The 16,288-nt window shown below is 39.7% G+C and overlaps 1 protein-coding gene across 3 annotated transcripts in view; it reads right to left on the reverse strand.

Moving 5' to 3' along the window:
• Positions 1-16,288, reverse strand: part of Cpq (carboxypeptidase Q) — a 568,473-nt gene that overhangs the window by 32,426 nt on the left and 519,759 nt on the right. The window contains exon 9 of one of the 3 annotated variants that reach the window (XM_060393030.1): positions 1,270-1,340. The exons of the other annotated variants lie outside the window; for them this stretch is intronic. Within the exon in view, the coding sequence (XP_060249013.1) occupies positions 1,285-1,340 (56 nt within the window). The 3' untranslated portion in view covers positions 1,270-1,284. Of the gene's footprint in view, positions 1-1,269; positions 1,341-16,288 lie in introns of those variants that run through there. 3 annotated transcript variants of the gene reach the window in all.

The following is a 16,288-nucleotide window of genomic DNA, read 5'->3' on the forward strand; positions in this document are numbered from 1 at the left end:
TTCTATTGTGGCTGTCATCGGTTTCTGTCACAGTGTCCAGCAAGAATCACAGTGTTGAATACTCTTTTCTGAAAAAAAAAATTAAAGAGAGGTGGGGAGAGAGTGGAGTAGGACAGCCAGAAGATCAACACAAGGTAGCAAGGAAGGGTGGTAAACTTTGCTTTTCCAGATGAAAGATTTTCTGGAGACTAACAGACAAATGACAGTTGAAAGAGAAAACTGTCTTCTGGGTTGCCCTTCTGGAAAATATATGCTGTATCCAACCAGAGTACATGAAGGGGACAATTAAGAGTCATACGTGTTTTGAGAATGAGAGAAAATAAGAAGAAAGAAAATCTGGACCATAGCCCTCTTCTCTATTCTTGTGTGAGATATTTACCAAACTTAAACTGGCCGTTTTTATGCTCTACTAGAACACACACAGCCTGCACTGGTGACACAGTACCTTCCACACTCCTGTGAGACCAGCATATGCTTCTGAATGACCCCTAGCCCTTCTCTGAGTGGTGTGTGGTAAGACGTGTACTGAAGCCATGTGTTGCTTCAAGATGACATAGAGGTCAAAGAAGCTGACTAAATGCAGAGTGGCTCAATTTGAACAAGGGACATCAAAAAAGAGGGTGTGTAGAAGTTGGATGTCTGAGATGAGGTCATAGGCATCTGTGGAACACTTGTGAGCTAAAGAGCTCTCTTGGCCTAGGATTAATGTAGAAGTCCTGGAAGATAGGCTGGGTCTGTCTTCCCTCCTGGGAATCTACAATCCATTATTTATGAGAGAGAATAGTTACTACATGGTTAAAAGCTGAGAAAGTGCCATAAGACATTGGCATCTGTGCTAGGCCTTGATTTCTCTTCTAGGAGAGAAAATGTGAGAGCAACCCAAGTAAGAATCTCCTCAGAGTATAGGAAAAGGCATGGGAGAGGATGTAGACAAAATACACACAGAGAATGAAGATGAGACCCGTGTGGGTAAATAGGATGGCTCCAGTCATGGACTATTAGAAGGTGAGATAGGAAAGGCATGCCCTGCAGTTTTCCACAGGTAATATCAATCGTTTATTTACCCAGCTTTAAAAGGCTGTAAACAGCTATTTTTATGTTGGAAAAGAAATCCAATAATTTGTATCACTTGCCGCTATGAATCTGATAAAAAGTCTTCCTGAAGATGGTAACAAATGGCAGCAGGAGCCTTGCATTCATGCTTCATATAATGTATTATAATACATTACCTGTGAGACAGATCATATCAATTTCCTTGGGACATCCAGCCATCTTCAGAATTCCTCAGTCCTTTGTTGCTTTACCTGGCTCCATTTTTATTGAGGTTAGATTTACAGAGCCTATAAGATAGAATGTGAGTGTGTGTGGTGATGGAGGTACAACTGCAGCCCTTTAGGAGTTCAATGGAGAGGTGGGGGGGTATGAGAATGAATAGAAAATATTACCATTGATGTCAAAGGAAGCACAGATAGGACTCCAAAGAAGAGATGAATGTAGAGCAAATGGAACACTCACAGGTGGAGAGATGAAGAAATGGGGTAGGGGAGCCACTTTGGGAAACAGCTTGGCATTTTTTCCCCCACAAAGTCAGATATTTTCCAAGAAGAAAATAAAGCACATGCCCACAAAGAAACAAACTACTTTATCAGGATTTACACAGCTTTGTGAATAGATGTCAAAAACTGAAGAAGAGGTTAAATGTATATTGGCAAAATAGAATCACAAGTTGTAGTTTGTGGATAGCAACCAAAAATAATAAATTTCCAACAAATGCAACACCGTGAGTGAATAATGAAAGACTGCAGTGCTGAAAAATACAACCCCATACCATGTATGTGATCTCCCTGATACCAAGTTCAAAACTAGGCAAAAGAAATCCCTGACAACACCATTCAGAAAGTGTGCCAACAATAGGCACAGGAACCACAGATTTCAGTATCTGGAAAGAAATCACGTTTTGATACTTAAAAAGTGTTATGAGAAGAAAGGGTCTATTTGCTTCTCAGTCATGACTCCAGTTATTTCACTGATCTTTAAAAAATAAAAATAATTCCTACAAGCCTTCAAAAATTGAAATTCTTATCCAGGAAATCTCAAGCTCCTGCATTCAAAAGGCCAGTGAAAGCTGCTTGGTAGAGTCAGAAAAAGATAAACCATTTCTCTCACTCTATGGCTGTGTGTCCTTGAATAGTGTCATCTCTTTGCCTCAATTTCTTCATGGAGAAATCGTCCAGGTGACTACATAATCATGAGAAAAATCTTAACATAATGCTTAACTAATAGTGACTTGTGAGTGGGAAAATATTGAAGTTAAATTGACGACAAAAATAACTTTGACTTGATACAATAAAGTTTACCTTGGTTAAGTGGTCTCAGTTCATAATTATGTGGCCCATTTGGAGTAACTGAATATTCTCCAACTTTAACCCTATCAGCTCTACAAACGAAGCAAACCCAGACCACGACTGTTTTTCAGCCTTTAGCTGTTACCAGTTCGCAGCCCAAGTTCCATTGCTCTTTTTCCAGACCATTGTAATTGCTTCCTAGGACATCAAGGACAGTGCAGAAGCATTCTGAAGGCTCCCGAGTGAGCACAGGGACTCAGCTTTCCCAGTTTCACAAACACATGTATTCACACACATAAATTAAAGAAATAAACTTGCCACTGTGCACAGAGCCAAACCCTCCCCTCTCTGCCAATATGTATCCCATGCATTTCTTCAGTGACCTTTATCAGCATTTCAAGCAGACACTTTTTATAGGCATAGCCCTGCAGAGGTAAGTTATTATTAATCTAGGAAGCATTCGCTCTTTCTAATAGTGAAGAAAAAGAAGGCGCATTTCAACATTCGGCAATGAAGAAATTGGAGGGTCACAGAGTATAATGTTGTAGGCAATTGCATTCTAGAATTCAAGCAGAATCACCAAATAACTGGGAACTCATTTGATGTCCATGGGAAGAAAACACCATATAAGAAAATTATGAATGGTATTTTCAATAAGTAGTTTGGAGATGAAATATAAATTCTGCTTTATGATGGCAAATCCTGCCTTTCAAGTGGGTTCCATCTAAAATCTTATTTAAAAGATCCACAGAGCCATTTTCCCCTGTAGTAAGGTACAAAGGAATCCTCAATCCCTTTAATACTGCACTAGCACTAAAAGGTCTGCTTGTATTATCTGCCTAGTTCCTTAATTTTATTTGGTTGTTTGCTTTTAAAGAGGCAGAATCACAAACAGGATAGCCTGAAACCTACTGGGCTAGCCTTGAAATCACAGGAACCAAGCTGTTAGCATTGTGGACATATACCACCACTCCTGGCCTAGTTCCTTAGGTTTCTAGAGAAAGTGCCAAACTGATATGCTTGCAATCTATTGAGAATATTACAGCTTATGTGGCTATCCTACTGCTCATGCAAGAACTGTTTATAGTAGCCCAGAGGTGGAAACCGTGGAAATGTCTATGAACAGAGGAACAGATAATAAAAGTCTGTTATACAACAGGATGTTGTTATTGAGCCTTAAAATGAAATTCCAACACCTGTTACTACACAAGCAATCCTAACATTAATTATTAAGAGAAAGGGACAAGTATTTGGTGATTCTACTTTTGTAAGTGGGAAGAACACTCACATTTATACAGAAAAGAAGAACAACGTGGTTTTCTGGGGTTAGATAAACAAGGAAATGGAAAGCTGTGATTTTATTCTTTCCTGTGTATAATGTTCAGAATGTAAGTGCGGGAAAAAGAAAGACATTTCTACATGTCAGTGCTGAACAACGATATGAATGTACTTAATGCTGCAACTTTATACTGAGAATGTGGAAAGTAGTAGATTTCACATCATGTGTATCTTGCCACAACTAGAAAACTCCAAAACTTCAGCAGGAAAATGTGACACTATGTGTTCCTTGATAAGATGTGCTGAGACCCTAAACCAGAGGGCAGAGCTTGGAAGGTCTCTGCCTGCCTGCCATGGGTTGCTGTGGTCCATATCTCAACCTACAAGCAATGCTTTTTCCAATTACACACTGAAAGTCAGATATGCACTTTTGTTCATGGAATTACTGCTGCTATTTAGCCCAGTGTGCCCTTTTGGAAAAGGGCTTTTATTAGTGAAATTAAAGGTATTTATTATATGTAGATTCACAGAAACATAGTAGAGACATCTTGTAACTGCTTTACTGCAGCTCAGAATTCAAATAATTCTATATTATACTTTCAGGAATGCTGACTTCAGCTAAAGCCCTCAACACTCAGGAACACTGCAGAATCCTCATTCCTGAAATTAGCCTAATGAGTAGCAGGACCCTGTGCTTGGAGCCTTCGTGGCAGTTGTCACTGAATATCTTGTACAAAATGCTGTTCAGAAACCTCAAAGTTTAGATCTGGAATAGATTCAAATTTACCAAATGGTCTGCAAGTTCACTTACTAATCAACGTTTGCTAAGTGGATGTTGTCCGTGTGATGACATTTGTTTGAGATTTTGCTCGACACCTAGTCATAAAGTTGTCATCTGAATTACAATCCTAATCTTTTTTTTAAAAAAATATAGTTTTATTAATTACAATTTATTCACTTTGTATCCCAGCTGTAGTCCCCTCCCTTGTCCCCTCCCAATCCCACTCTCCTTTCCTTATCTCCTCCCACACCCCTCCCCAAGTCCACTGATATGGGAGGTCTTTCCCCCTTGGACCTTAGTCTAGCAGGTCTCATCCAGACTGGCTGCATTGTCTTTCTCTGTGGCCTGGCAAGGCTGCTCCTTCCTCAAGGGGAGGTGATTAAAGAGCAGGCCACTGAGCTCATGCCAGAGACAGTCCCTGTTCCCATTACTAGGAATTCACTTGGATACTGAGCTTCCATGGGCTACATCTGTGCAGGGATTCTAGATTATCTCCATGCATGGTCCTTAGTTGGAGTGTCAGTTTCAGAAAAGACCCCTGGGCCCACTTTTCTTTTCCTTTTTTTCTTTTTTCTTGTCTTTTCTTTTTTTCTCTCCTTGTGGAGCTCCTGGCCTCTCCAGATCTTTCTATCTCTCTCTTCTTTCATAAGATTCCCTGCATTCTGGTCAAATTTTGGCTATGACTCTTAGCCTCTGCTTTGATAGCCTGTAGGGTAGAGTCTTTCAGAGGCCCTCCTGTGGTAGGCTCCTGTCCTGTTCCCTGTTTTCTTCCTTTTCTGATGTCCATCTCATTTGCCTTTCTGAATGAGGATTGAGCATCTTACCCAGGGTTCTCCTTCTTACAGTGTTCAGATTTTAGTGTGATTATCCTATATTATAAATGAGTACATACCATGTGTGTCTTTCCACTTATGGGATACCTCTCTCATGATGCTCTTTTCTAGTTCGACCATTTGCCTGCAAATTTCATGATTTCCTTGTTTTTAATTGCTGAGTAATAGTTCATTCTACCACAATTTCTGTATCCATTCCTCAACTGAGGGACATCTGGGTTGTTTCCAGCTTCTGGCTATTATAAATAAAGCTGCTACAAACATGGCTGAGCAAATGTCCTTGTTGTATACTTGAGCATTTTTTTTGGATATATGCCTAGGAGTGGTATAGCTGGATCTTGAGGAAGTGCTATTCCTAATTGTCAGACAGAGCACCAGACTGATTTCCAAAGTGATTGTACCAGTTTACATTCCCACCAGCATGGAGGAGGGTTCCCCTTTCTCCACAGCCTCTCCAGCAAGTGTTGTCACTTGAGTTTTTGATCTTAGTCATTCTAATTGGTTTAAATCTCAGGGTCATTTTGATTTGCATTTCCCTGATGGCTAAGAATGTTCAGCATTTCTTTAAGTGTTTCTCTGTCATTCGATATTCCTCTATTTGAGAATTCTCTGTTTAATTCTGTACCCCATTTTTAGATTGGATTACTTGGTTTGTTGCAAGCTTCTTGAGTTCTTTATAAATTCTGGACATTAGCCATTTGTCAGATATAGGGTTGGTGAAGATCCTTTCCCAATTTGTAGGCTGTCATTTTGTTCTGAAAATAGTGTCCTTTGCTTTATAGAAGTCTTTCAGTTTCATGGGGTCCCATTTATTGATCTTAGAGCCTGTCTGCTGTTCATGTTATGTTCAGGAAATTGTCTCCTGTGCCAGTGAGTTTTAGGCTCTTCCCCACTTTTTCTTCTAAGCAATTTAGTGTGTCTAATCCTAATCATAAGACTTCCTCAGAAGTGGTCAAGACTGAGATAAGAGTCAGCTTTTACTCACCAGTGTGCAGGCCAGTGGGAGATTCTAGTGTCAGCCCATAAGCAACGAAACTATAAATGACTAGCTTATGATCAGGTTGTGAATCCTAAGAAGTTACACTGAGATGGTACAGCTAGCCTTCCTCCTTGACTTCAGAAATAAATTAAACACAAACAAGACAAGACAAAACAAAGCAACACCCCCCCCCCCCAGCATTTAGATGTTCTCAGTGATCTTCCTGAGTAGAAACCAAAGGGAAACTTTAATATCACTGTTACTTAGAAGAGACTATATATTGAGCAATTGTGTTGTGTCAGACATGTAATAGGTACTTTAACACATGATTGGTATCACAAATATCCCTGAGAAAGTAAATATCATGGATCTGTTTTCAGAGAGATCAACTTTATTTTCATCCCAAGGCCCTTAACATTCCCTAAAAGATTACTGACTATTTGATTGACACATTCTCCTATGACTTTCTTGGCCAGGAAAGGTACTTGAAGAATTACTGGAAATACTTAAGACAATGCCTTGGTTCAGAGCTCTGCCAAAGGAGAACTTGGCTCTTCTCAGATGGGATGTCTCTGAGGCATGTTCTCTACTATCTCCTGGACCCTTTCAGTTACCTGATGGTCAATGGGAGAGACCTGCTGGCCAACATAGAGGTGAGCAGCTTCTTACCATCTCCAAATTCCCTGTTAGTGCATCCTGGAATCACCTTTTCGAGAATTATAAGACACAAGTCCTTATTTTAGGGAATGGTTTTGGAGAGCACACCCAGGAAAATTGTGAAATGCATCAGCCCAGCCATCAGATTGCAGAGCTAGAATGTGTCCTGAGTTTGGGTCATATACTTCTATCCTGCCTTATTCACTTATTCTTTCCTACCTGGGCAATTGTAGACAGGATAGGAAAGGGCTGGATGAGTGATACAGAAAATCCTTCAATTGTTTTAAACACCTTGTTTAATGAGCTTCTCAGGTACTTACACCCTCAGAATTGACACAACTCTGCATTATGCCAACATGGACATTTTTAAAATTTATTTTTATTTTTGTTAATTACAATTTATTCACTTTGTATTCCCCTTGCAGCTCCCTTCTTCTTCTCCTCCCAATCTTCTTCCTACCCTCCTTTCCTCTTCTCTAACCATGTCCCTTCTCAAGTCCACTGATAGGGGAAGTCCTCCTCTCCTTCCTTCTGATCCTAGTCTATCAAGTCTCTTCAGGACTGGTTGCATTGTATTTCTCTGTGGCCTGGTAAGGCTGCTCCCCACTCAGGGGAAGGTGATCAAAGAGCAGGCCAATCAGTTCATGTCAGAGACAAATCCTGTTCCCATTACTATGGAACCCACTTGGACACTGAACTGCCATGGGCTACATCTGTGCAGGGTTTCTAGGCTATCTCCATGAATAGTACTTGATTGGAGTATCAGTCTCAGAAAAGACCCCTGTATCCAGATTTTTCAGCTCTGTTGCTCTCCTCGTGGAGCTCCTGTCATCTCCAGGTTTTACTATCTCCCCCTTCTTTCATAAGATTCCCTGCACTGTTTCCAAAGTTTGGCTATAAGTCTCAGCATCTGCTCTGATACTCTGCAAGGTAGAGCCTTCCAGAGGCTCTCTGTGGTAGGCTCCTGTCCTGTTCCCTATTTTCTCCCTCTTCTGATGTCCATCCTTTTTGCCTTTCTGAATGGGGACTGAGCATTTTAGCCAGAGCTCTCCTTCTTGATTAGTTTCTTTAGGTGTACAGATTTTAGTATGTTTATCCTATAATATATGTCTAGTATCCACTTATGAGTGAGTACATACCATGTGTGTCTTTCTGCTTCTGGGGTACCTTACTCCGGATAATCTTTTCTAGTTCCCACCATTTGTCTGCAAATTTCATGATTTGTTTTTTTATTGCTGAGTAATATTCCATTGTGCAGATGTACCACAATTTCTGTATCCATTCCTCAACTGAGGGACATCTGGGTTGTTTCCAGCTTCTGGCTATCACAAATAAAGCTGCTACAAACATGGCTGAGCAAATGTCCTTGTTGTATACTTGAGCATTTTTTGGATATAAGCCTAGGAGTGATATAGCTGGATCTTGAGGAAATGCTATTCCTAATTGTTGGAGAGAGCACCAGATTGATTTCCAAAGTGATTGTACCAGTTTACATTCCCATCAGCATGGAGGAGGGTTCCCCTTTCTCCACAGCCTCTCCAGCATGTGTTGTCACTTGAGTTTTTGATCTTAGCCATTCTGATGGGTGTAAGGTGAAATCTCAGGGTCATTTTGATTTGCATTTTCCCCATGACTAAGGATGTTGAACATTTCTTTAAGTGTTTCTCTGCCATTCCATATTCTTTTGTTGAGAATTCTCTGTTTAGCTCTATATCTCATTTTTAAATTGGATTACTTGCTTTGTTTGTGTTTAACTTCTTAATTTCTTTATATATTCTGGACATTAGCCATTTGTCAGATATAGGGTTGGTGATGATCCTTTCCCAATATGTAGGCAGACTTTTTGTTTTGACGACAGTGTCCTTTGCTTTACAGAAGTTTTTCAGTTTCATGAGGTCCCATTTATTGATTGTTGCTCTTAGAGCCTGTGCTGTTGGTGTTCTCTTCAGGAAGTTGTCTCCTGTGTCAATGAGCTCAAGGCTTTTCCCCTCTTTTTCTTCTAACAGCTTTAGTGTGTCTGGTTTTATATTTAGGTCTTTGATCCACTTAGACTTTAGTTTTGTGCAGGGTGATAAGTATGGATCTGTTTGCATTTTTCTACATGTAGACTTCCAGTTAGACTAGCACCACTTGTTGAAGATGCTGTATTTCTTCCATTGAAGGGTTTTGGAATCTTCGTCAAAAACCAGGTGTCCATAAGTGTGTGGGTTTATTTCAGGGTCTTCTATCAGTTTCCTTTGATCTAGCAGTCGGTTTCTATGCCAGTACCATGCAGTTTTTATTACTGTTGCTCTGTAGTACAGCTTGAGATCAGGGATGGAGATACCTCCAGAAGATCTTCTATTGTTGAAGATTGTTTTAGCAATGAGATTATTTTTTAACAGTGTTCAAAAGTCTGATTAGTCATTGCAGTAGGTTCAATAATTGTCCCCATAGCCTCTAAGCCCCGAGAATTACTTTATCCTTAATTTGTAAAGGGAATTTTGAAGATATTATTAAGGATTTTGGACAGGGGGTTATTTTGATTTCAATATTATCACCAGCATTCTTTTGAGAGAAACTTTGAAGGAGTCAGAGCTTTTCTCTTGTTATGTAGTAGTAAAAATATAACAGAGACAAAGGAAGGGACCACAGATACAGGGAAATATGTTATATCCTTACTTATAAATGTGTGATAGAAATAGTTTAAATGCATTTTCCCCATATGGGGTGATAATGTTCCTTGTATTAGCCACAAACTAAAAAGAAATCCAGTTCTGGAGAAGATAAATTTCCTTCTGAGTCATGTGGATCCAGCAGATTTCTCAAACAACACAAGAAATTACTGTTGTACTTGGTTGCCTCTCAGAGCTTGAATGTAAGACCTTGAACACTTTAGACACAGGACTTGGAGGAGGAGCTGGAAATCCACCTAGAAGCTCCTTCAGGAGGCCTAGCTATCATCGTATTGAGAGTGCTTTACAAGATGCCAAAGGACAAAAGCAACCAATAGCCATATTTGGCTATGAAGCATACAAACAAAAATTATTACTTGGTAAAATATCACCAGTCATGCAAAAGTGGCACTTACATTTGTGTACAACCAACAGCTCTCTAATTGGACTTAAGGCCCACTTGAGGGAATTTATACCCAGAATGGAAAATATGACTGGAAACATTATATAATTTAGAGGAGAACATACTACTTCAATTTTCCTAAAGTAATATAGTTTCTAACTATATTCTAAATACTTATCCTTGTACCCAGACATAAGTATATCTCATAGTGTTCTTTCATCAAATAAGCTTGTTTTGCAGCATTTGGAACCTATTACAGAGATCAACAACTGACCAAAATGCAGAGAATATGTGCCTGTGGGATGCTCAGATCCAAATGGTACATCAGCAATTCAATCCCCACATTTAAAGTTCAAGGAATGCTTCAGAAGAGTGGAGTAGAAAGATTGTAAGAGCCAGAGATGTGCCTACCTGCTGGTACATAGTGTTTCTAGGCATGACAGGGATGCTGCTTCCCTGAAATCTTAACTATATGGTTTTCTAAACAAGACCTATATAATGAAATCACACTATCAGCTGGCATGCCAAAGTGCAGTGGAGGAAGTTCCAAAGCTTTACACTCTTGTATAAAGATCTACAGGTAATCAAAGGCTGGAAAAAATAATTCATTTTCTTTAGGAAGAAGCTCCTTGATAGATTTTAAAATTCTAAAAAGTCACCCTTAAACACATACACACATACACACACATACATACACACACAGCACTAAATGCAGTTGGTCAGTGTGTGTGTGTGTGTGTGTGTGTGTGTGTGTGTGTGTGTGTAAAATAATAATAATTAGAAAAACAGGTTATGAGTTTGAATAGTGATGGGACAGGGGAGGAGTTAGAAGAGAGAAAAAAGTGGAACTGATGTAAACACAGTATTCAAGTATGAAAGTCTAGAAAGAATTAAAAGTTTAAATTAAAAACAAAGTAAGTATATGCCATATAATAGTCTGGCAATGACAAAGCTCATACTTGGTGGGGTTTCATAAGGAGTGATACAGCTGAAAAACTACCTGTGACTATATTAATGCCATAGTGAAATGTGGTAGTCATGTGCCTATGAGAATGAAAATATAGGTAACCAACTGCACTGTAGGTTGCATAAAAAATTATACAACCATTTGTGAACTTATACAAGCTAAGTTCACAGTAGCTTTTTTTTGTAATAGCCATAATCTGGAAACAACCTAGATGTCCCTCAACTGAAGAATGGATAAAGAAACTGTGGCACATTTACACAGTAGAATACTACTCAGCTATTAAAAACAAGAAAATTATGAAATTTGTAGGCAAATGGATGGAACTAGAAAAGATTATCTTGAGTGAGGTAACCCAGACTCAGAAAGACACACATGTTATATACTCACTTACAAACAGATATTAACCATATAATACAGGACTACCATATGATAATTCACAGACCCAAAGCAGCTAACTAACAAGGAGGGCCCAAGAGATGATGCTTAATTCTCACTCAGTAGGAGAAACAGAATGACAGTGGAGTGGATGAAGAGAGGAAACAAAGTAGGAGAGGTAGTGGGGATGAAAATGAGGATGGAGATCAGATGGGGGCGGGGGCAGGAGACCAGAGGGCTTGGAGAGAGAAGAGAAACCAAGGGCAAGGATATCTTTGAGACAAGTTGGAGACCTATGACAACAGGGTAGGCTCCTGGGAAGATATGCCGGTGACTCTAGCTAAGATCCCTAGTAGTGGGGTTCATGGAGACTGAAAGGGGCACCTCTCAGCCAGACAGGATTTCTAGTGGAGGGAGGGGAACACCAACCTACCTACAGAAATTTTGACCCAAATTTACCCTGTCTATAAGATGTGATGCGATAAATATAGAGCAGAGATTGAGGGAATGTCCAACCAATGCCTGACCCAACCTGGGACCCACCCTATGAGAGGAGAAAACCCATTACTGTTAATGATACCCTGTGATGCTTGCAGATAGTAGCCTAGCATAGCTGTACTCAGAGAGGCTCAGCCAAGCAGCGTATCAATACAGATGCTGAGACTCGCACTAGGTGGAGTGCTGGGAGCCTTGTGGAAGGAGGGGTGGAGGAGATAAAAGGATCTGGAGAAGACAAGAACTCCATAAAAAGACCAACAGAGTCGAATAACCTGGCTCCAGGTCTGAAGCGCCACCCAAAGACCCTGCATGGGTCCACCTAGGCCTTTATTAATATGTAGCCAAAGGGCAGCTTAGTCTTCATGTGGGTTTCATAGTAAGAGGATCAGGTGCTTTCTCTGGCATGGACTGTGGCCTGCTTTCTGATAGCGATTTCCTGGCAGAGCTGACTTGCCTGACCTCAGTAGAAGAGGATTCTCTCAGTCCTGATGTGACTTGATGTGCTGCGGTGGGCTGGTTGTGGGGCTCCCTTTTTCTGAGGAATAGGGAAGGGAGAAGGCAGAAAAGAGGGTGGGACTGGCAAGAGAGGAGGCAGGTGGATCAGGATGTAAGAAGAAAGGTAAAATAAAAATAAAAATAAAATTAAAAAAGTTTTTTTTTGTTTGAAACATTGCAAACCCACCATTTACTTTAAAATAGGAAGAAGGTTTCATTTTGCCTCTATTAAATACTGATCTATTGGTATTCATAGAACAGATGGAATTTTCTAAATTCATAAAGACTTAATGCCCCAATCAAGACTCAGATGGAAAGGATGTGTGATAAATTGATTATGTCTGTTTTGGTTGCACAATAAGGAAGCTTCAAGAGTTATGTATATAGCTAAAATTGCCTACAGAAATGGATAAACCATGTATGTAACACATTGCCTACTTTTGTTTTCAGACAATGTCATCATTTGTAGAGCTATCTCAATGAATATGCAATTTCTGCCTCTGCCTCTTTTATCAGTTTCCTTAACATTTTAACAATCAAATTATATTCTCTTATTCAGGGATACAAAGAAACAATGATTTTAATGTGAGAATATAGTTGAAATTAAGTTTAAGTCAATGCTTACTAAATTCTTCAAAGATGAGTATTATGTATGTCAGGAATCATTAACAGCAATAATGTTCTTTGTTATATTCCTTAACAAGTATGGTTGAGTATTATTCTAATCAAATTCCTTTGATGACTTGATGAATGAATACATTTTTACTCCCTATAAACTAATTTGTGAAATGAATATGTACAATTCATAAACATTCAAATATATCACATAAATTTAACTGTAAATTATTTCTAATATTTAATCATAATCTTAAAATATTTTTCTTACTTCTCCTATTTTCAAATCACTCAGTTAAAGAACACTCAGTAGCTTTCGTTTTTCTCTAATTTTTTTCTTTAGGCTTGAAGTCATTCTATAAACTATTTTCTCACTCTGTAAAAACCACTGGAATAGAAAGGCCATCAAGAACATTGCAGTTATTGATAATAATAATAATAACGCCATCTTTTAAATCACTCTTTAAGTTGATAGGTTTTAAACCTATTTCGTCTTTCTTATTTTATTCAATTCATGTATCACACACACACAAACACACACACACACTTTCCAAATTATATATCTAAAATTAGGCTAAGGGAAGTGGTTTATCTAGGTGTTGCATAAATGGAAGGACTATGACACAAATATAGATGGTGTTTCTAAGTTTATTATCCATACTTGGTTCATGTTCTACCAACTGACTACTTTAGTTAGAGCCAAGCCTTCTTTCCCACTGCACCCCACACATTCCATTCTGCATGGTTTCTCTTCTCTTTTCTTCTTGTGTAGTTTGACCACTTAAATATCCTCTACAGTTCTGATCATCTTCACACCTCCATCAAGTCATCATTGTCTTAATGAATATTTCTTTACTTTAGTTTCAATACAGGGTGATTCATTGTATGTTGCTTGAGCTCTAGTCATTCTACAATTAATACTTACAAACTCTACCATTTGCAGGTTCTACTCAAAGCACTAGAGATTCGTCAGTGAATAAGATCTCATTTCCCAGAGCTTATGATTCTGGTGGACTCTCACCTTTAGAGTACATGTCTATGTTTTAATCTTCATGACAACAGTAACAATGCTTAAGTTTACTATGCTTCTGATAGAACAATATAATTTTACTTCTGTGCAGCTCATTATAGAATCAACAAAGTGTTTGTCTTTCTGGTATGGGTACAGAACTACCTGATATCAGAGACTACACAAGTAAACATAGTGGAAACACAATTATCATACCATAATTTCCCATAATTCTTTTTTATTCTCTAAACTATGAAATCTACATTACTATGTGAAAAGATATTTTATGACTTATTTTGGACAACTTTATAAGAGAACTGTAAGGAGAAACTGCCTAGAGGTTTGTTTCCTATGGCGAGAGAAGCAAGAACCAACATACGTATTCTCAGAGATATATGTTACACAAATTTTAATAGGTTTTGAATTGGACAGCTGCAGAAAGTGCTGACCAATGAAAAAGGGTAAAGTTCAGAGGACTGTTACTTCTGAAACCTCAGCGTTCTCTACCAACCTTTTGTGAGTCTGTTTAGAATTTGAAAGGAAGCCTTTGAACCTTCAAAACAACAGAATAAATAGACTAATGAAGGGAATAAAGGATGTGATAAAGGCAACGCTATGTGCTCACCAGATCTTTTTTACTTTTCTCCTGGCTGGACAGGAAAATAGCATTTCCTGGTTGCCTGGAGTAGATGCGTGTGATATGCTCTGGCCAACAGAATTTTGGCAGAGGTTGTACATGCCATTCTCAGACCTGCATCTGAAGACCTGGAAAACATCCATGTTTCATGGGTAATCAGATGAAGAATGGCCAGTGGAGAACTTCAGAGCTCTGAGGTCTTTAGATATCTGATTGTTCCATCACATCTCCTCCCAGAGCACAGTAATAGACTGACAGCCATTGAAATGACATAACCATTTTATAAGCCAAATACATAGGGCTATTTATTCCAGCTTCTAGGATAGCTTACACTGAGTACTTTTAATCATACTTAATGAGATCTTAAATTCTCTTATTTTAATGATAAAGAGGATCATAAAATAAGGAATACTACTATATGCATTTTTGATGCACTTGTTGAGCCAACTATATAAGTATTTGTTACCTTAGTATTGATTCTTTGTGACTTTCACATCATTCATCCCAATCTTGCTCATTTTCCCATCCCTCCATATCCACTCTCCACTCTTGCAACTCCCCAAAGGAAACAAAAAATAAAAATAAAAACAACAAAAGAGAAAAAAGCAACATGAAAATGAATAAATCAAATACCTCACCGTGAAAGCTGCAGTGTGTCACAGTATATCACACAGTATACCCTTTTGCCCAAAGAGCATTACTCACAACTATTCATTGTAATGAGTTATTCGTTTATTTTGAGGTCTCTGGCTTCTGCTACACTATCAACACTGGATCCTCACGGGGCCACCTCTTGGATATCCTGTTGTTGCCCTGTGCCATGGAGATCCTACAGGTTTGGTTCTATAGGACCAGCCCCTTCATGTGTCTAGCAATTCAGAGATGGGGCAGATGTTGAGGTGGGCCAACTCAAAGCCCTGGAATTAGGCCTGAGTAGTAATTGTGTTGTTCAGCCTGCCAGCTTCTGTCACCTGTGCCACCAGGGTTAGTTCTCCTGCACCCATGCCACTATGGCCAGCTCTTCAGCACTGCCCTGGCTAAAAGTCAAGGCCTGATCTCACAAACTCATACCCTCAGGGAATGCTCCCCCATGCCCACAACACTAGGGCCAGATCTAAAATGCTGTCCAGGGGAAGCCATTTTCCTGATCTCCAGGGTGCTGTAGCCTATGAGAAGCAGGAGCATCTCTTCTGACCCCCCGCCTACACAGTGAGGGGTAGGGTCAGTTCTGCCATACTCATTCCACCCAGGCCAGCTCTCCCACACTGCCCAGACAAGGGGCATGGCTGGTTCTCTCAAGTGCCACAGCTGTGAGAGATGGAGAGAAGTCTGTGCAGTTCTTGGACACTGAGGTACTCCCAGGAGGCAGCCCCGACAGGACCATCTGTATGGCCTTTGGTGGTAACATGGGCCATACACACAGACAGACTTCTGTTTCTGTAGGGTCATAGACCTAGACATGGCCCTCAGCAACAGCAGCCACACAGGCTGGGACCTCACCACGGCCTCAGGTGGCAGCACAGGCTACTCACACCAGCCTGATCCTTATCACCCGGAGTCTCCAGCTTTGCCTCTCTTCATAGTGCACACACCGTTCCCTTCTCTTTCTCTCCTATCTCTCCACCACATACTTGCTTATTGTGATGGTGCCTCTCAGTATCTTCGCACACAAGATTGGGTGTGGTTGGAGGACACTGATTAACATGCAAGGTACTGAATTCAGCAAGAGAAGCTTAGGTCAGCTTGAAGTTCCCTGTCTTGC

Source organism: Meriones unguiculatus, chromosome 1, assembly GCF_030254825.1.
Source record: "Meriones unguiculatus strain TT.TT164.6M chromosome 1, Bangor_MerUng_6.1, whole genome shotgun sequence".
Classification (NCBI taxonomy): Eukaryota; Metazoa; Chordata; class Mammalia; order Rodentia; family Muridae; genus Meriones; species Meriones unguiculatus.